Source organism: Lepus europaeus, chromosome 16 (genome assembly GCF_033115175.1).
Source record: "Lepus europaeus isolate LE1 chromosome 16, mLepTim1.pri, whole genome shotgun sequence".
Taxonomy (NCBI): domain Eukaryota; kingdom Metazoa; phylum Chordata; class Mammalia; order Lagomorpha; family Leporidae; genus Lepus; species Lepus europaeus.
Window position 1 is genome coordinate 418,375 of NC_084842.1, and position 20,199 is coordinate 438,573.

The 20,199-nt window shown below is 44.5% G+C and overlaps 1 protein-coding gene across 3 annotated transcripts in view; it reads right to left on the reverse strand.

Annotated features, from left to right (window-relative positions):
- Positions 1-20,199, reverse strand: part of LOC133775160 (zinc finger protein 883-like) — a 40,569-nt gene that overhangs the window by 13,134 nt on the left and 7,236 nt on the right. Inside the window, exons 2-3 of one of the 3 annotated variants that reach the window (XM_062213255.1) lie at positions 19,222-19,335; positions 13,224-13,281 (exon numbers count right to left, since the gene is read on the reverse strand). In XM_062213255.1, the coding sequence (XP_062069239.1) occupies positions 13,224-13,259 (36 nt within the window). In that variant the 5' untranslated portion in view covers positions 13,260-13,281; positions 19,222-19,335. The remainder of the gene's footprint in view (positions 1-13,223; positions 13,282-19,221; positions 19,336-20,199) is intronic. The other 2 variants (XM_062213257.1, XM_062213256.1) reach the window with 2 other exon arrangements.

Sequence of the window (20,199 nt, forward strand, 5' to 3'; positions counted from 1 at the left end):
GATTCTTGATGGCTAATCAGGGAAAAGACATTCTAGAGGAGTTTATTGGAGGGATAAATCTTCAGTCCCCACTGACTTTGAGTCTGGCATGGAAGGTGGGGAGGGGATAGGGTACCCAAGAAAGCCCATGAAGTGTTCCTCTCCTACAATCTATCATGGGCAGCTGCAAAGGTGGAACAAAGGCAGCTGGCTCTGGGGATGCCTTGGCTCTCTCGGTGGGCAGAGCAGGCTCAGGATGAGTGGATCACTTGTTCTGTGTAACTGCAGGAAGTCCTCTGCTACGACTGTGGGAATTCTATGACTGTACAACAAGGTGTGGGGAAGAGCTGGGTGTCTGGGCAATCATTGCCTGGCTTCAGAGGCTCAGAGTTGCCTGAGTACCTGGAGTGGGTCATTGTAGAAGTTTCTGTGCTCACACTGAGGGCCCATACAAATGCTTTACATGGGGGCCAGCACTGTGGCACAGTAGGTTAATCCTCTGCCTGCAGGGCTGGCATCCCACATGGGTGCTGGTTCTAGTCTTAGCTGCCCCTCTTCCAGTCCAACTCTCTGCTACGGCCTGGGAAAGCAGCAGAAGATGGCCCAAGTCCTTGGACCCCTGCACCTGCTCGGGAGACCCAGAAGAAACTCCTAGCTCCTGGCTTCAGATCGGCACAGCTCTGGCTATTGTGGCCAATTGGGGAGTGAACCAGCAAATGGAAGACCTCTCTCTCTCTTTCTCTCTCTCTCTCTTTGCCTCTCCTCTCTCTGTGTAACTCCAACTTTCAAATAAATAAATCTTTGAAAAAAAGAGAGAGAGAGACAAAGAAGGGTATTATATAATGATTAAGATATCAATTCAACAGGAAGGTTTGACTACAGTAAATGTATATGCATACAATACTAGGGTGCCCAGCTAATTAGGAGACATAGACTCCAATACAATAATGGAGAACTTCAACACCCCACTTTCATCAATGGACAGACCAATTAAACAACAACAAAAAAATCAATAACAAGGGGCTGGTGTGGTAGTGGAGCAGGTATAGCTGCTGTCTGCAGTGTCAGCATTCCATATGGGCACTGATGTGAGTCCCAGCTGCTCTGCTTCTGATCCAGCTCTCTGCTAATAGACTGGGAAAGCAGTAGAGGATAGACTAAGTCCAAGCATTCCTGCTCCCACATGGGGGACCCAGAAGAAGCTCTTGGCTCCAGATCAGCCCAGCTCCAACCACTGCAGCCATTTGGGGAGTGAACCAGTGGATGGAAGACTCCCTGCCTCTGCCTCTCAGTAACTGTGTTTCAAATAAATCTTTGGGGCTGGCACTGTGGGGTAGCGGGTTAAAGCCCTGGCCTGAAGCGCTGGCATCCCATATGGGTGCTGGTTCGAGTCCTGGTTGTTCCTCTTTTGATCCAGCTCTCTGCTATGGCCTGGGATAGCAGTGGAGGATGGCTGAAATCCTTGGGCCCCTGCACCCACGTGGGAGACCCAGAAAAAGCTCCTGGCTTCTAGCTTCGGATCCGCGCAGCTCCGCCCATTGCAGCCAATTGGGGAGTGAATCATCAGATGGAAGGTCTCGTGACTGATCAATTGATCTCTCTCTCTGCCTGTCCTCTCTCTGTGTAACTCTATCAAATAAATAAATAAATCTTTGGGGAAAAAAAAAAAAAGAACCCAGCTATCTCACTCCTGGGAATCTATCCCAACAAAATGAAACCAGCATATAAAAGAGTTATCTATACCACCATGTTTATTCAGCTCAGTTCACAATATCTAAGATATGGGATCTACCCAGATGTTTAACAACTGATGACTGGATAAAGAAAATGTGGTATGTGGTGGAATGAAAAGGCCATGCCAGATGGCCACTGGCAAGTGAGCATCAGTTACTCAGGAATGGCTTCAGAACCCACTTGGCAACAGAGCCTGCCTGGCAACAGGCTGTGATTGGATGGCTTCAGAAACTGCCTGGCAACAGGTTGTGATTGGTTAGGGCATAAACCGCCCCTTGACCAGTTTGGCTGCCTCAGCAATATAAGCTGCTGTACCAACTGAAATAAATGAGTCTGCAGGCTGCTCGCCTCTGGCCTGCTTTCACCTGACTCCCAGGGTCTGTGTGGTGACTCCACACCTCTTGCCCCCACCACGCTACTCCTCTCAGAACAAATCCACAGCAGCATCTGGCGTCCAAAGTGTCCAGGCCTCTGCCTCACAGGCAACAGTTGATTACTTAGGGAGAGAGAGCTCTGACAGTGAAAATGACATGACAGCAGACAACGCAGCAATGCCTAATCAGCCACCCCCCAAATAACTTAGACAACCTCAAGGCAATAACCCACGTGAGGTCATCCCATCCGCACCCAGTGAAGATTCCCACATTTGTAGCAGTCCCCGGGCACCCCAGGCTCTCAGGGTAGCTGCTAGACCCCATCCCACCTGTATGTTTGTCATTAATGTAACGCAGATTCAGGCCCTGGATTCCAAAGCCTGTAAATGACCTTACTATGCTAAAAAAAAGGCTTCTCAAGAGTCAGGCCCAACTCTCCCTACTTTGAACAGGTGCTCATACAATGGGCAGCGAATCTTCAAACTCATTTTGACTGGGTTACACTGCTCAAAGCATGTTTGTCGAGACCACAGTTCTTACAGTGGAAAGCCTCCTATGAGGGAGAGGCTGAAACCGTGGCAAGGAATAACGCTGCCTATGGAATTGCAGTGACCTCTGATATGCTTACAGGCCATGGCACCTACATATATCCTCATGAACAGGCCGGCATTGGAGTAGTTGCCTATTTTGATCAGGTAAGAGATTTGGCACTTAGAGCCTTAAAAAATACAAATCCTCCTAATTATAGTCAGCTCTTAGAATGGTTCCCTGATTTCCTTGCCAGAGTCTTGGAGGCAGCAGAGAAAAGATTACTGCTTGGCCCTGATCAAGACAATCTGGTCAAACAATTCGGTTGGGAAGGTGCTACCAAAGAGGCAAAAGCTGCAATCACCCCAGTCCATAATGAAGACCTTTCTAAATGGATAGTAGCTACAAATGAGGTAAACCCTGCTGATACACCCATACAGGCCTTAACTGCAGCCATTAACAAACTCAACACAAGGAAGTCTAATGATCCTCTGGTTTGTTGGGGATGTCAGGAAATGGGACACCTACGGTGAAATTGCCCAAACGCCGACAGACGGGGCAAACTCAAAACGCTGTGTCCCAGATGTAAAAAAGGCTTTCATTGGGCAAGAGATTGCAAGACTAACCCTTTAAACTCCCAGCGGGGCGGCCCTCAGTCCAGCAAGTAAGAGGGAGTCCTACCACCATTAACTGGTTGATGCCTATCTTCAATCTGAGGCCAAAATTGACCCTATATTTAGATGACATTGCCTTCATGGGTTTGATACAGGGGCAGATGCCACTGTCTTAAAAGCTGGGGACACAAGGAAAATGCAACATTGGAAGACGGCGTCCGGACCTGACCACCAAGGCGTTGGTGGATTAAAATCGGCTGATCAGGTCATCATGCCCTGTAACGTGGCAAGGTGACAATGGAGATACGGGAACTATCTTTCCGCTAATTGCTGAGGTTTCCATGCCATTATGGGGGAGAGATGTGTTTTCAAAAATGCAAGCAGTTCCTACTACGAATTACAAATCTCCATGAGCCAACAGCTTTAATGGAGAGCCTACAAGTGAGATTCACCCCCAGTTCCAGGGGCCACTGCTCACCTCACACAAAAACCAGGCCCAATCTGCATTGAATGGGAAAAAACATGAAACATCTGGGTAGAGCAGTGGCCAATGTTACAACCCAAACTTGGCATCCTTAGAGAATTGGTACAGGAACAATTGGAAAAGGAACACATAGAGCCTTCCACTAGCCCTCACAACATGCCCATTTTTATGATACCAAACAAACAGGGAAAATATAGGCTACTACAGGATTTGAGAGCCATCAACAAAATCATAAAAAAGATGGGAACATTCCAGGCTGGCATTCCCCATCCAGGGGCCATTCCTAATGGATACCACATAGTTACGATTGATATCAGAGACTGCTTCTTTTCCATTCCTATTGTGGAGGAGGATAAGGCATATTTTGCCTTTACATTATGGGAGCCAAATTTCCAGCTCCCCACAAAAAGATTTCAGTGGACAGTACTCCCACAAGGCATGAAAAATAGCCCTGCCATTTGCCAAAGATATGTTTCTCATGCGACCAGCACACTTAAAGATCAGTGCTTGGTCATACATTATGTGGATGATATCTTACTTGCTCATGAGAATGCGGCAACTCTGAAGGCCTAAGTGAGACAGTAAGAAATTTACAATTCCTGGGTTTGTCTATTGCCACAGAAAAGGTACATTTTATCCCCCCCCCCCTTTTTTTTTTATTTGACAGATAGAGAGAGAGAGAGAGAGAGAGAGAGAGAGAGAGAGAGAGAGAAAGGTCTTCCTTCCATTGGTTCACTCCCCAAATGGCTGCCACGGCCGGCACTGTGCCGATCTGAAGCCAGGAGCTTCCTCCTGGTCTCCCATGTGGGTGCAGGGGCCCAAGCACTTGGGCCATCCTTCATTGCCTTCCCGGGTCACAGCAGAGAGCTGGACTGGAAGAGCAGCAACCAGGACTAGAACCTGGCACCCCTATGGGATGTTGGCACCGCAGGCAGAGGATTAACCAAGTGAGCCACAGCCCCCCCTCCCTTTTAATTCCTGGGTTATCAAATCTCCTCCCATATATCTCCAATGGGCTCAAACCTAAAAGTCAAGCATAAATACTCATGTAATGAACTTCAGCAACTATGCGGCCAAATCAATTAGCTAAAGCCTTTCCTTCCCCTAACACCTGCAGAGCTTAGACCGCTATTCAATTTACTAAGGGGAACAGCCCTTCCTCAAAAATCACATTGACATCCGCAGCAGAATCCACTATAGAAAAGGTCAACACCCAGTTGTCAAATTTAAAAACCTTCTGATATGACCCTCAGGTGGCTCTATTTGCCATAAATTAAGATATTATGCCAATAAGATATTTAAAACAGAGGCAGACATAGTAGTCCTACCCCATCACAATTAGAACTGTCCACATTGATGCAGAATAGTACACTCTCAAACTTTAATGATAAATTTCCCAGAACAGGTACTCCAGATGTTACAAACCTTAGAAATGCCTTCCCTGCTAATCAACCTATACCCAAGGCACTGTGTGCGTTTACTGATGCCAAGTTACTGTTTGGAATAGTGATCAAATCTTCAACAGAAAAAGATAAGATCCATGCAGAACCCCACAGGGAACCAGTAAGTACAATTGGGAGAAATAAGAGCAATACTCAAGGTTCTACTCCTTAGCCAGGATGGGCTGGTAAATATATTTCCAGAAAGCAAATATTCAGTACAGGTAGAAAAGACTATCCCTTTTGCAGTCTTTAACCCGATTTTCACAACACTTAAAAAGCTAACTAAGAATAGAAAACACCCATCTCACACATAAGATCACATATTGGGTTATCTGGCTTTATTTTCCAAGGCAACAAAAAGGTTGATCGTCTTATCTCCTGGAACACGGCTCCCATCGGACACCTAGAACAAGCCCGTATTCTACACCAAAAATTTTATCTCCTGCAACATGGCTCCCATCGGACACCTAGAACAAGCCCGTCCATATTCTACACCAAAAATTTCATGTTAGCAAGCCACATAAAATTGCTTTTCCTGGAGCTAACAATGAGCCAATGCAAACACCTAGTATGCTCTTACATGAATTGTGCCATACTCGTCCTGTTAGGGCCACTGCAACATGCAAGAGTGAACCTGCGAGGCCTTGCTCCTAATAAGCTCTGGCAAGTGGACGTCACTCACATTAACTCCTTTGGCATACTTAAGTTTGTCCATGTGGTGGTAGATACTTATTCAAAGGCTGTCTTTGCAACAGCCCAATTCGGAGAAAAGGCTATGTAATGTGATAAAGTTAGTTAAGTTAGCCATGCTGATCCTCGGTTTCCCCTGGACCATAAAGACAGATAACGGGCCAGCATATACATCACAGGAATTTAATTCCTTCCTGAGGTCCTGAAACACACAGTCTGCCACAGGTATCCCATACAACCCACAGGGACAGGCAATCAATAAAAGAACTCATAGGACAATTAAAGATCTCTTACAAAAGCAGAAAAACAATCATATGCCCCCAGACCCACAGCTTGCTTTGACTGAGGTCTTTTTCACTATCAATTTTCTTCCTTTTGATTCCCAAGGGATCAGCCCAACTTATAAACACTGGGGATCCTTTCCATCCCAGACCCCAGCCTCTATGGTTATGTGGAAAGAACCCCCTGACAAGAGAATGGAAGGGACCACACCCTCTGCTAACCAAGGGCCGAGGATATGCTTGTGTCTTTCCAGAGAATGTGGAACAGCCCATTTCGGTACCAGCCAGAAACATCAACCCTGCAACTGACAGCCAACCAGAACCAGCTGAACAAGACTGAGAGTCCGCCTTGTTAGCGGATGCACCTGCCCTATCATCTGACCCTGAGAAGCTGCCCATAGCCATATCCTCTACTGCTTTACACCCCACTTAACTCTGGTCAGCCACTCAAACAGCCCACAGCCTATGTGTGGTCACGCCATTCCTGATTACCATTGTTCCTCATTCCTACCCCTATCTGAGCAAGCACTCCTGTGGTCTCCCATTTTGAGGGCTGGTTAGTCAATGACGGGAAAGATCCCCTGAAGGACAACCTAAGACAGGTACAGCTGCGTACAGAGACCACATGGAAACGGGGTCAACAATGGTATGGCCAAGAATCATGCCTCCCGTTGCTCAAAAATAAACAAAAAGGGGGAGATGTGGAATGAGAAGGCCATGCCAAGATGGCCGCTGGAAGCGAGCATCAGTTACTCAGGAATGGCTTCAGAACCCACTTGGCAACAGAGCCTGCCTGGCAACAGGCTGTGATTGGTTAGGGCATAAACCGCCCCTTGACCAGTTTGGCTGCCTCAGCAATATAAGCTGCTGTACCAACTGAAATAAATGAGTCTGCAGGCTGCTAGCCTCTGGCCCACTTTCACCCGACTCCTGGGGTCTGTGTGGTGACTTCACGCCTCTTGCTCCCACCGCGCTCCTCCTCTCAGAACGAATCCACAGCAACAGTGGTATATATACACTAATGACTACTCAGCCATAAAAAAAAAAGAAATTCTGGTTTTTCTGGCAACAAAATGGATGCAACTGGAAATCATTAGACTTAGTGAAATAGCCAGGCCCAAAGGCAAATATCATGTTTTCTCTGATTTGTGGTAAATATTAGCATACAAAAATAGAATGTATATGAGTGCAAGCTGCCACTTGTCAATGGAATATGGTTTGAGTCTTAGCTCCTATACTTGTGATTCCGCTTCCTGTTAATGTGTGTGGGAAGGTAGCCAAGTACTTGGATTCCTGCCACCCATGTGGGAAACCAGGACGGAGTTTCTGGCTCCTGATTTTTGCCTAGTCCAAAAGATCTTTTGGGAGTGAACCAGCAGGTGGAAGATTTCTGTCTCTCTTGACTCCTCTCTCTTGTTTCATCTTTCCAATATATAAATAAATCATTAAAGATATTTCTTCAAAGATGTACAGATGGCTGATAAGCAGATGAAAAGATCTCGTACATTACTTACGTTTAGATAAATGCAAATGACAACTACAATGAAATACCACTCTACACCCACTGTAATGTCCATTATAGAAAAAAAAAAGGTTGGCAAAGCTGGAGAAACTAAAACCCTAAAGCACTGTTGGTGTTAATGTAAAATGATGGGCCACATATGGAAGACAGTATTGAGAGGCTGCATCTGGTGATGGCCTTGAAATTGGCCATCACCCGTTGGCCATTGCACAGGGCAACACATGGCAAGATACAGAGAGTATGCCAGTGCCTCCTTGGTCTCTATCTTCTTTTAAAGCCTCCAGTATTCAGCCACTCCTAAGGGATCCACCCTGATGACCTCACCCTATCCTACTCAACTCCCAAAGGTGCCGACATCCTCAATTGCTCAAGTTGAAAACTTTCCCCAACAAAGAATAATATTCAAATCATAGTAATACACAATGAAGTATTACTGAACTTTAGAGATTTATTTACTTATTTGAAAGTCAGAGTTACACAGAGAGGAGAGGCAGGAGGGAGGGAGGGAGGGAGGGAGGGAGGGAGGGAGGGAAGGAGAGAGGGAAGGAGAGAGGGGTCTTCCATCTGCTGGTTCACTCCCCAATTGGCCGCAAAGGCTGGAGCACCATTCTGAAGCCAGGAGCCAGGAACTTCCTCCGGGTCTCCCATGTGGGTGCAGGGGTCCAAGGAGTTGGGCCATCTTCCACTAATTTCCCAGGCCATTAGCAGAGACCTGGATTGGAAGTGGAGCAGCCGGAACCTGAACGAACACCCATATGGGATGCTGGCACTGCAGGTGGCAGCTTTACCCGCTACACCACAGAGCCGGCCTCATATTGAGCTTTAAAATGAAAATATTGACAAATGCTAAAACATGGATGAAAGTTGAAGACAGCATTCCATGAAATAAGCCAGTAATAAGAGGCCAAATATTTTTTATTCTACTCATATGAAGTTGCTAGAAGAGACAAATTTAGAGAGATAGAAAGTAGAACAATGACTGCCAATGTCTGTGGTGGAAGGGAATAGGGATTTAGTGTTCAATGCATACAAATTTCCACCTGAGGGATATTTTAAAGTTATGCAGATGTATGGTATTGATGGTTGCAAAGTAATATGAATATCCTTAATGTCAAAGAAATGCATGCTTTATTTGCCCAACAGTATGTCATATATTTTGTCACAATAAAATGCCTCTTTTTAAACAATGATCATCAACGATCATTGTTATGATTGATGTGTACATCTATTTTTCATTACTCATGTTGAAGTGACTACATAAAATAACACTATATAAGAGATTAAAAGCTTGACAAATCATCTTTGAGCTGGAGACATACAATTCTGTATTAATATGCACTACAGAAAGAATCATACATATAAGCGAAAGTTTAAATTATTTTAAAAATTATTTACTTATTTACTTTTATTTGAAAGCCATCAGAGAGTCAGAGAGAGAGAGATAGACAAAACATCTATCAGCCTATTCATTCCCCAAACAGCCACACTGGCCAGGGCTGGACTACACTGAAGCCAGATGCCTAGAATTCCAACTGGGTCTCCCATGTGGATGGCAAGGACCCAAGCACTCGAGGAATCACCAGCTGCCTCCTGGAGTTTACAGAAGGAGGAAGCTGGAATTGGAAGCAGAGTCAGGACTCAAATTGCATACACTCTAAATAGATTCAGGTGAGGCAAGAGTCATATTTCTCAAAGTTGTTACTGATTTAATTTTAATTTTTAGGCAGAGAGAGAGAAACAAAAAGATCTGGGCCGGCGCCGTGGCTCACTTGGTTAATCCTTCACCTGTGGTGCCAGCATCCCATATGGGCATATGGGTTCTAGTCCCGGTTGCTCCTCTTCTAGCCCAGCTCTCTGCTGTAGCCCAGGAGGGCAGTGGAGGATGGCCCAAGTGCTTGGGCCCTGCACCCGCATGGGAGACCAGGAGGCACCTGGCTCCTGGCTTCGGATAGGCATAGCGCTGGCTGTGGCAGCCATTTGGGGAGTGAACCAACGGAAGGAAGAGCTTTCTCTCAGCCTCTCTCTCTCATTGTCTATAACTCTCTCAGATTTTTAAAAAAAAAAAAAAACCTTCCATCTTTTTTTCTTTAAAGATTTATTTGGCCGGCGCAGTGGCTCAATAGGCTAATTCTCCGCCTTGCGGCGCCAGCACACCACATTCTAGTCCCGGTCGGGGAGCCAGATTCTGTCCCGGTTGCCCCTCTTCCAGGCCAGCTCCATGCTGTGGCCTGGAAGTGCAGTGGAGAATGGCTCAAGTGCTTGGGCCCTGTACCCCACGGGAGACCAGAAGAAGCACCTGGCTCCTGCCTTCAGATCAGCGCGGTGTGCCGGCCGCAGTGCGCCGGCCGTGGCGGCCATTGGAGAGTGAACCAACGGCAAAAGGAAGACCTTTCTCTCTGTCTCTCTCTCTCACTGTCCACTCTGCCTGTCAAAAAAAAAAAAAAAAGAAGTGGTGCAGCCAGGACTCAAACTGGCGCCCATATGGGCTGCTGGCACTTCAGGCAGCACCTTTACCCGCTACACCGCAGCGCCAGCCGTCTTCCATTATCTGATTCACTCCCTAAATGCTCCCTTCTGCAAGAGCTCAGCCAGGCAAAATTCAGGAGCCTGGAACTTAGCTGGGTCTCCCATATGGGTGGCAGAATCTCAAATACTTTACCAATCATATTCTGTGTCACAGGATGCACATTAGCAGGAAAACGGATGATAAGCAGAGTGTCAGGGACCCAAATCAGGCACTCTGATAAAGAATGTGGGCATCCCAAGGAACTTCAGATTTTGCTCCAAAGTCCAATTCCTGATAAGACATATCTTGGGTACTGTGCCAAATGCTTTACACAGGAAAAAAAAATTAATGTGGTGTTCTATGTCTTTTTCTTTATGTATCTTTTAATTCTAGTTCACATGTATCCATTTAATTTCTGAATGCTTTCTCCAACTGATCACTATGTGCCACCACATCCCACAGGGATTGAAGCTCATCACTGAGTTAATATACTATTCCAAGATTTTTAAAAGTGACATTATTGGAGCCGGTGCTATGGTGTAGCCTGCAAAGCCGCCACCTACAGTGCCAGCATCCCGGATGGACGCTGGTTCAACTCCCGGCTGCTCCACTTTAAATCCAGCTCTCTACTGTGGCCTGGGAAAGCAGAAGAAAGATAGCTCAAGACCTTCGGGCCCTGCATCCATGTAGGTGACCTGGAGGAAGCTCCTGGCTCCTGGCTTTGGATTGGCTCAGTTCCAGCTGTTGCAGCCATCTGGGGAATGAACCAGCGGATGGAAGACCTTTCCCTCTCTCTGCCTCTCCCTCTCTATAACTCTGCCTTTCAAATAATTTCTTTTAAAGTGACATTTTCAATATCAAAAAGGAAGTTTTTCTTTATGAGAAGGAACTCCTTTTAAACACTGCAAGTGGAATTAAAATAAATATTTTAAAATAAATATCAAGATTTGACACCAAATAAAATTTGACATGAGGAGTCTGAGAGAAATCTCATTTTGGTGACATGTAAGTGCAGAATTAATGTTGTGGTTTCATTTTAGACTCTGCACTTGAGATTACATTTGTATAGTGACAAAGAAGTATTCAACAGAGAGTAGAAACTATGCTCAAAAGCTATAGAAAAAGCCTAACCTGGAGGGACACTGGAGTGCCAGACCACAGAGGGCCAAATGTGTCATGAAGACATGCGGACAGGCATTGTGGCATGGGGGGTATAGTTACCACCTGCAATGCTGGTATCCCCACATGGATGCCAGTCCACATCCTGGATGCTCCACTTCCAATCCAGCTCCCTATTAATGGCCTGGGAAAGAGCAGTGTAAGATGGTCAAATGTTTAGGCCCCTGCTACCCACATGGGAGACCTGGATGGACCTCCTGGCTCCTGGTTTTAGCCTGGCCCAATACTGGTCATTGCAGCCATCTGGAAAGTAACCAGCAGATGGAAGATCTCTCTCTCTCTCTCTCTGTCTGTGTCTCTCCCTCTCTCTCTTTCAAAATAAATCTTAAAAAAAAAGTTAAAAAGAATTGCAGGGTGAGATGAATGGAAAAGCACACAGAATAGAATGATACTAAGAAGAAAATAGAATTTAAGGAGAATGACAAGAAGCCATCAGTGAAGTCAGGAGAGAAACAGAGTTTTCAGAAAATGTATGGTAGCTTCAAATATGGCAGAGAAAAAAACAAAAAGGCATTTAGCACAGTGCTTAAAAATGTTAAGATACCCTTCTCCCGCCTTGCGGCGCCGGCACACCGGGTTCTAGTCCCGGTCGGGGCACCGATCCTGTCCCGGTTGCCCCTCTTCCAGGCCAGCTCTCTGCTGTGGCCAGGGAGTGCAGTGGAGGATGGCCCAAGTGCTTGGGCCCTGCACCCCATGGGAGACCAGGAGAAGCAACTGGCTCCTGCCATCGGATTAGCGCGGTACGCCGGCCGCAGCGCGCTACCGCGGCGGCCATTGGAGGGTGAACCAACGGCAAAAGGAAGACCTTTCTCTCTGTCTCTCACTGTCCACTCTGCCTGTCAAAAATAAAAAAAAATTAAAAAAAAAAAAAAAGATACCCTTCTCCTACAGTGCCTAGGTTTGATTCTCAGCTCTGCTCATGATTTCAGTTCCTTGCTAATATAAATGCTGGGAGTCAGTAGTGATAACTCAAGTAACTGTGCTTTTGTCACCCATGTGAGAGGCCAGAACTACACTGCAGGTTCTTGGCTACCAGCTTTGATTGCTGTAGGTATTTGGGGAGTGAATCAGTAGATAAAAGCTATGTACCTTTTGTCTCTTTTAGTCTACCTCTTTCTTTCTTGGTGTATTTGTATCTCTAAGAAAATATATATATATATATATAATTTTAAAAGGCAAAAGATTCAAGTAAGGCAAAGACCAGAGAATAGTCGTTGGCTTTGACTACACTTTATATTATTGGTAAATGAAGAATTAAGATTACTTTGAGTAGCTGCAAGTCCAAATAAAGAATGGAATAATTTGCCTGAGGATATACCATTGGAAAGTCTGCAGCACAATCTGCATCTATGGACTGGCTGAGAGAAATATATGGAAAGTTACAAACAAACTGCAGTAGATTCTGTCCTCTTCACATTACCAATCCCACCCATTAATCCAATACAGCTTCCCAGAAGCTACTGAGGATCATACAATTTCAGTAATTCCAAAAAAACCTATTACTAACTGATTTGTATCCTTTATCACTGCAGAATGCTCAGTGTTTATCTCCAAGTTGGTACTAAAACACTGCCCAACATATGACCTAATAAAAGCCCAATAAAGCTTGTTTCAGACATTGTATCCCACAAGAATTTAGTAAATTCTGGTTTCAATTTGAATGTTTAGCAAATATGTCTTTTGGTTATGACATCAGAAAGACCAGAGACCAATTTGCAATCAGCTTAGATACGTCTAATGTCTTATAATCATGACAGTTATACCTTGTCTATGTATATTCTATGATGTTGAATTATGGCTACTTTTACTATTCTATTTTAATTAAATCCCCATTAGTCCTCTAAAATTCAATGTAAAACAAGCTGAGCAATTAATAAACAAACAACTTACAGGAGGTATATTCACTTTCATTGTCCTTGGAAACATTTACAGGTCTCTAGAATTATACCTGGAAGAGAAGGTGGAGAGAGAACTGTGAGAGAATTGGTCTGACTTGCTCCTACATTCTCCTGTGCTAAGCAAGATCCTGATAGAAATGAATGCAGAGTAACAGACATATTAGCTGGAGAAACAAAACCAACCAGCCTCCCTGTGGAAGATTAGTACTCACTTATCAAACGGGACAGGAAAGACCTCCTTGAAAAAGCATTCACAATTTTATTATTTGGTAGAGACTAAATACAAACTATCTTTAAGATATTGAAAACACTTATTTGCTATTTGTCTTATAAAAAATTAATGTTGGGGCTGGTGGTATGACGTAGTAGGTAAAGCCACTACCTTCAAGGCTGGCATCCAACATGTGTGCTGGTTCATGTTCTAGATGCTTCACTTCCAATCAAGCTCCCTGCTAATGGCCTGGGAAAAGCAGTAGAAGATGGCCCAAGTGCTTGGACCCCTGCTGCTCATGTGAGAGATCTGGAAGAAACTCTTGGCTCCTGCATTTGGCCTGGCCACTGCAGCCACCTGGGGAGTGAACCAGTGATTGGAAGAACTCTATCTGCCTCTCACACTTTCCATCTCCTTCAAATAAATAAAATGATCCTTTAAAAAATTGTTATTGCTAAAATTTTAAGGATTGTTATTCAAACAAACTGTAGTGTATCATGGCCAGCGCCGCAGCTCACTTGGCTAATCCTCCGCCTGCGGTGCCGGCACCCCGGGTTCTAGTCCCAGTTGGGGCGCCAGATTCTGTCCTGGCTGCTCCTCTTCCAGTCCAGCTCTCTGCTGGCCCGGGTGGGGCAGTGGAGGATGGCCCAAGTGCTTGGGCCCTGCACCCGCATGGGAGACCAGGAGGAGGCACCTGGCTCCTGGCTTTGGATCGGCACAGCACGCCAGCCGTGGCAGCCTTCTGGGGGGTGAACCAACGGAAGGAAGACCTTTCTCTCTGCCTCTCTCTCTCACTGTCTAACTCTGCCTGCCAAAACAAAAAACAAAAAAACTGTAGTGTATCATAGAAACATCATGCTGTCACTAAACTCTATACTAAAAAATACTTTGGTGGTATTCTTTTCCTATTAATTAGATGTACCACATAGAGAACTTCATGTTAGCAATTTCAGTAGAACATCTCATGCTTTTTATACCTAAAATTCCACATAAAGTATGTATCTCACAAACCAAACTGTTCTGCCCACAATTATACAGAGAAAGATGAATGTTATTATAGACCTTTCCAGTAATTTTTCCAAGTGACACACCTCCCCATATTGAAGCCTTCATATTGTCCCTGCCACAATGATCCTTGGCTTTGGCATTTCACTTGCTTTAGTCAATGGGACATCAGTAAAGATGACAACAACAAATTTTGAAAAGAATTTGCCTACTTGAGTTACCCCTTATTGGATAGCCACCTTTTGAAGAAATCTGGGACTTGCTTGTGAGAGACACAGGGCCTAGGTAAGAGCCAAAACAAATTACCAGACATGGGAGCAAGAGGTATTGTGATACAACAATTAAGCTGTAATTTGGACACACCACTTCCCATATCAAGAGTGCTTAGTTTGTATCCCAGCTATTCCACACTTCCAATTCAATTCTGAATAAATGTGCTTGGAAGGCAGTTGATAATCGCCCAGAAGTTGGGTTTCTCTCACAATAACATGGGAAATGGAAATCCTGCTTCCTGGATTCACTGTGGCCAATCCCTTAGCTATTGCTGGCATTTGAGAAGTGAACCACAAGAATGAAGATGTGTGTGTGTGTGTGTGTGACAGAGACTGATTTCGAAATAAATAAACCAATAATTAAAAACCACCCCAGACATGTTAGTAAAATAATCCTAAAAGCACCAGTCTCAATAATGAGACAAAATAATCAGACCCTCATTTGTGGTATCATAACTCCAGCATAGGATGTTTTCAGCTGAGCCCACTACAAAATGCTTAGAACTACAAATAAAATGGTTGCATTTTAAACCTACATATTTTCATAATGCTGATACACAGTGATGATTAGGGATGAAGAACTGAATTATACATAAGATATTATGAAGAGAACCGTGTTATCCCACTCATAAGTTTTCATGAGTACAATATATGCCAACTAGATGGGTGTCAGTAAAACTACTCCAACTCAAAGAAACTGCAGATCACAAGATCATTTTAAGCTTTTTACATAACTTTAGGCACCATAGTGTTTTATTTATGTTAAGTAAATTAGCAGTGAAAGTATAATGTACTCTAATTTTAAATAACTGGAAATAGACTCATACTAAATTTATGTAGTATTTGATTGTCAAGAATGAATAACTGGGGCCAGCGCTGTGGCGTAGCGAGTGAAACCCGCACCTGCAGTGCCAGCATCCCACATGGGCGCCGGTGCAAGTCCCGAGTGCTCTACTTCCAATCCAGCTCTATAATATGGTCTGGGAAAGTAGTAGAAAATGGCCCAAGTCCTTGGGGCCCTGCACCTAAGGCTTCAGATGGGCCCAGCTACAGTCGTTCAGGCCATTTTAGTGAACTGCCACCTGCAGTGCCAGCATCCCATATGGGTGCCGGTTCGAGTCCTAGCTGCTCTATTTCCTATCCAGCTCTCTGCTATGGCCTGGGAAAGCAGTGGAGGATGGCCCAAGCCCCTGGGCCCCTGCACCTGCATGGGAGACCTGGAAGAAAACTCCTGGCTCCTCGCTTTGGATCGGTGCAGCTCCAACTGTTGTGGCCAACTGGGGAGTGAACAAGCAGATGGAAGACCTCTCTTTCTGCCTCACCTTCTCTCTCTGTGTAACTCTGACTTTCAAGTAAAATAAATGGATCTTAAAAAAAAAAAAAAGGATGGAAAGAGGATCTTCACTATGTTTCTAAATCTGTATATATTAAATACATGAAACTAGTATAACTTAAATAACATTTAAAAAATAAAAAAGGAAGTCAGATCAACATCCAATACCATGATTTTCCTCATAGAACTCACTGTCTTTGGAAACTGGATTGTTTATAAACTTTTATAAACTCAAACTGAGGCAGGCTATACCCAGGAAGAGAACAAAATCTTTTTTTTTTTTTTTGTCTGTTTGTTTTTATTTATTTGGCAGATAGAGTTACACAGTGAGAGAGACAGAGAGAAAGGTCTTCCATTGGTTCACCCCCCAAATGGCCACTACGGCCGGAACTACGCCGATCCGAAGCCAGGAGCCTGGAGCCTCCTCCCGGTCTCCCATGCAGGTGCAGGGGCCCAGGCACTTGGGCCATCCTCCACGGCCTTCCCAAGCCACAGCAGAGAGCTGGACTGGAAGAGGAGCAACCGGGACCAGAACCTGGCACCCATATGGGATGCCGGCACCACAGGCGGAAGGTTAACCAAGTGAAGAGCCATGGCACTGGCCCCAAGAACAAAATCTTTACTTGTAATGAGGCACCACAAAACCTTGCAAACAGAACCACTCCATAGCAAGAAAGCTTATACATACTTATCGGTCCTGAGAATCTGGGATATTAACCTGGTACTGTTGAATGCTACAAATGATAAACCAACACCACAGAGGCCAGTAAACTAGACTCACACCACACACCTCTTTGCTTGCTCTTGTAGTCTGCAGAATTCTCTTGCACCTTTGCAGTGTTCAACTGACCACATCTGTGAAGTTTTTAGAACCAGCTTCTTCACAGCTGAAGACCACACTGGCCTTCTTGCAAGGCATCCCTCTCTGACAAAGGAATTAATGGAAACACAGGCTATGGTGCCTTCCCTGGCTCCAAGTCCGAGGATCCAATGCCAGTGTGGCCTCCCCCAAAGACTGAAGACTGTGGCTCACAGCTCAATGTCAGCATTCACCCACTTAAGAACCATGGATGTTTCTACTTCCAATAAGTAGAGAGAGCTTGTCTCACTCCTCAAGATTCCCCCTGTTGCCTGTGGGGCCCACCTTTTCCCCAGAAACCATCCTTCAGAATTCACTTAGAGTCCATGTAGAATGCAGAATTCAGATATCAGCAGAGTTTTAGGGCTTGAAATTACTCAGGCAGGAGTGGGGAAAAATGACTCATGAGAAAAAGAACCTGAAAAACTCCTTCCAATGGTTCTGTGCTGGTGATAGCATGGCAGGGGAAGATTTATTTCCCACAAGCCTCTGCCCTCTTCCATTACAAAATAAGAGTAATAATCTGTATGTTTCCTGGGCATTCAGCCCTGAGGTCATACATGGTGCACCTGAATCCATCTCCATCCATGTATTAACCATACAAGATTATGAAGATTAACTCAGGGCCTAAGCACTGTAGCATAGTAGGTTAAGACCCTGCCTGCAGCACCAGTATCCTATATGGGAGCCAGTTTGTGTTCCAGCTCCTCCTCTTCTAATCCAGCTCTCTGCTAATGGCCTGGGAAGGCAGTGGAAGATGGTCCAAGTCCTTGGGTCCCTGTGCCCACATGGGAGACCTGCAAGAAGCTCCTGGCTCCTGATCAGCTCTGCTCCAGCCAATGTGGCCATCTGGGGAGTAAAACAGCAGATGGAAGACCTCTGTCTCTGTCTCTCCCTCTCTCTTGCTGTAACTCTGCCTTGACTTGACAAACTCAGCATCTGAAAGATATGCTATGAATGGGGCAGTGTAAATGTGGGCACAGTGTTTATAACTGTCACTAACTTTATATTCATTTTTAGTTCTGACAGTTATAGATCACACATCTACTGCCAAGAAATGCATGCTTAAAGTGAGGAAAGGAACACTGACTATTTTACTTTACAATCCTTAAATGAGAAATTAATACGGCTATGATAATTCACGTCTAAACCTTTTGAAAAAATGCTTGCTCTCATCTACTAAAATAATTGGTGATATATCCATGGACCATATGTCTCAGTTGGAAAAACTCTTCTAGTGCAAATACTGAAATAATGAGTCTTAATGTGGGTACAATTCAACTTTATTGTGCAAATATAAAACTTTCAGAGTCTGGTAAGTAAATACCTAGAATTCCTTAATTCTTCTGTCCACCCATCTATCCACCCATCTAACAAAATATCATTTACTGCTCTGAGAGCTGAACCTGAACTGTCAATTTGCTGGGTGCTGCCACCAACTAGGCAAGGAGGTCAACACAAGGATTTCAGGGAGTTCCCACTACCAGTGCTGCTCCTTTGTAAATAAGGATTGTCAGAATTGATGTGAGCTTGAGTGGGAGTAGGAGACGGTACTAATACTTGGCCCACAGCACATCCCTGGTTTTTGCTATACTTTTTTTTTTTAAAGATTTATTTATTTATCTGAAAGTCAGAGCTACACAGAGAAGGTGAGGCAGAGAGAGATAAGTCTTCTATTCTCTGGTTCAGTCCCAAAATGACCACAATGGCCGGAACTGCGCTGATCCAAAGCCAGGAGCCAGGAGCCTCTTCCATGTCCCCCACGTGGGTCCAGGGGCCCAAAGACTTGGGCCATCTTCCACTGCTTTCCCAGGCCATAGCAGAGAGCTGGATTGGAAGTGGAGCAGCCGAGACTCAAACCGGCACCTATATGGGATGCCGGCACAGCAGGCAGCAGCTTTACCCACTATGCTACAGCACCGGCTCCTTCTCTATACTTAAGATATGGTTTCCCTACACAAATTCCCGAATCTTCTCTAACCCTGCTATTGCACTTGAGTGACTATTCATTCTGTAAATACAGGAACTTCATTCTTGAGGTTCCAAGCCTAGCTACCTCCACCTCAGATCAAAGAGGCAATTGTATGGGAGGAAAAGAGGGGGAGGGAGGGAAGGAAGAAAGGAATGTCATTCTATTATTACAATTTTTTCTCTACAAACCACATTGAATCCGTTAAAAAAAAAAACTAATTATTAAACTAATTTAAAATTTAAAAAAAGAAGCAATTTTTGCCATGAAATATAAATATCAAAGTCATATTACTTAAAATGGAAAATGAACTTTCCAGGATCAAAGAAATAGCTCAGTACCATGAAGAAGTAGGTCCTCAAATGCTTTCCCAGGAATTGTTGCTTTTGGTTATCACACAGTTCTGGCAGAAGTTGTGCCTGTTGAGTTTGGAGATAAAGATTCCATGACAAGTCCTGAGAAGAAAAAAAGTGAAAAGACCATACTCACTGACAGTTGGCTAATCTTAAGCAACTCATTTTTCTGTTCATGTAATGACTGGACTTTATAATTCTGAGCACTGAAGCGAATGACAGAAGTTCTAGTGATCAATTTGTACTGAAGGGAGAGGAATATACAGTCTCTGTATAAAGACAAAGGAAGCGCGGGCCAGAGAGTAAAACTAATTAAGACTCCCACAAGGATTATGACCTGAGCTTAATCTTTTCTTTTTCCTAAGGTTTACTATTTATTTGAAAGACAAAGCAAGAGACAGATAACGAGACAAGACAGAGAGAAAGAGACAGATATTTTCTTCTGCTTGTTCAATCCCCAAGTGGCCGTAATAGCCAGATATGTACCCAGGACAAGGCCAGGAGCCATGAACTCCATCAGGTTCTTCTACTTGGGTGGCAGGGATCCAAGTACTTGAGCCATCCTCCACTGCTTTCCCAGGTACATTAGCAGGAATCTGGATCAGAAGCAACATAAATGGGCCTCAAACTTGCCTTCCAATATGGGATGCCAGCATCACAAGCAGTGACTAAAACTACTCAACCACAATGCTAGCCAGTCCTTAAAGTTGCTCTTTTCTTATTCATCATTAGTAAAAATGCTTTCACTAGGTACCTGTTTTTTCTGACCATGTTTTTTTTCCTATGCCTTTATTTCATATTTATATTCTTTAAAAAGATATATAGAGAGACAAGATTAATGTCATGTTTCCCCCACAAAACCTTGATCCTGAATCAACACTGCCATTCATCTAACTTATATGCTAGATGATTTGCTATTGTATTTAAGTCCATATCTATATCTATATTACACACACACACACACAC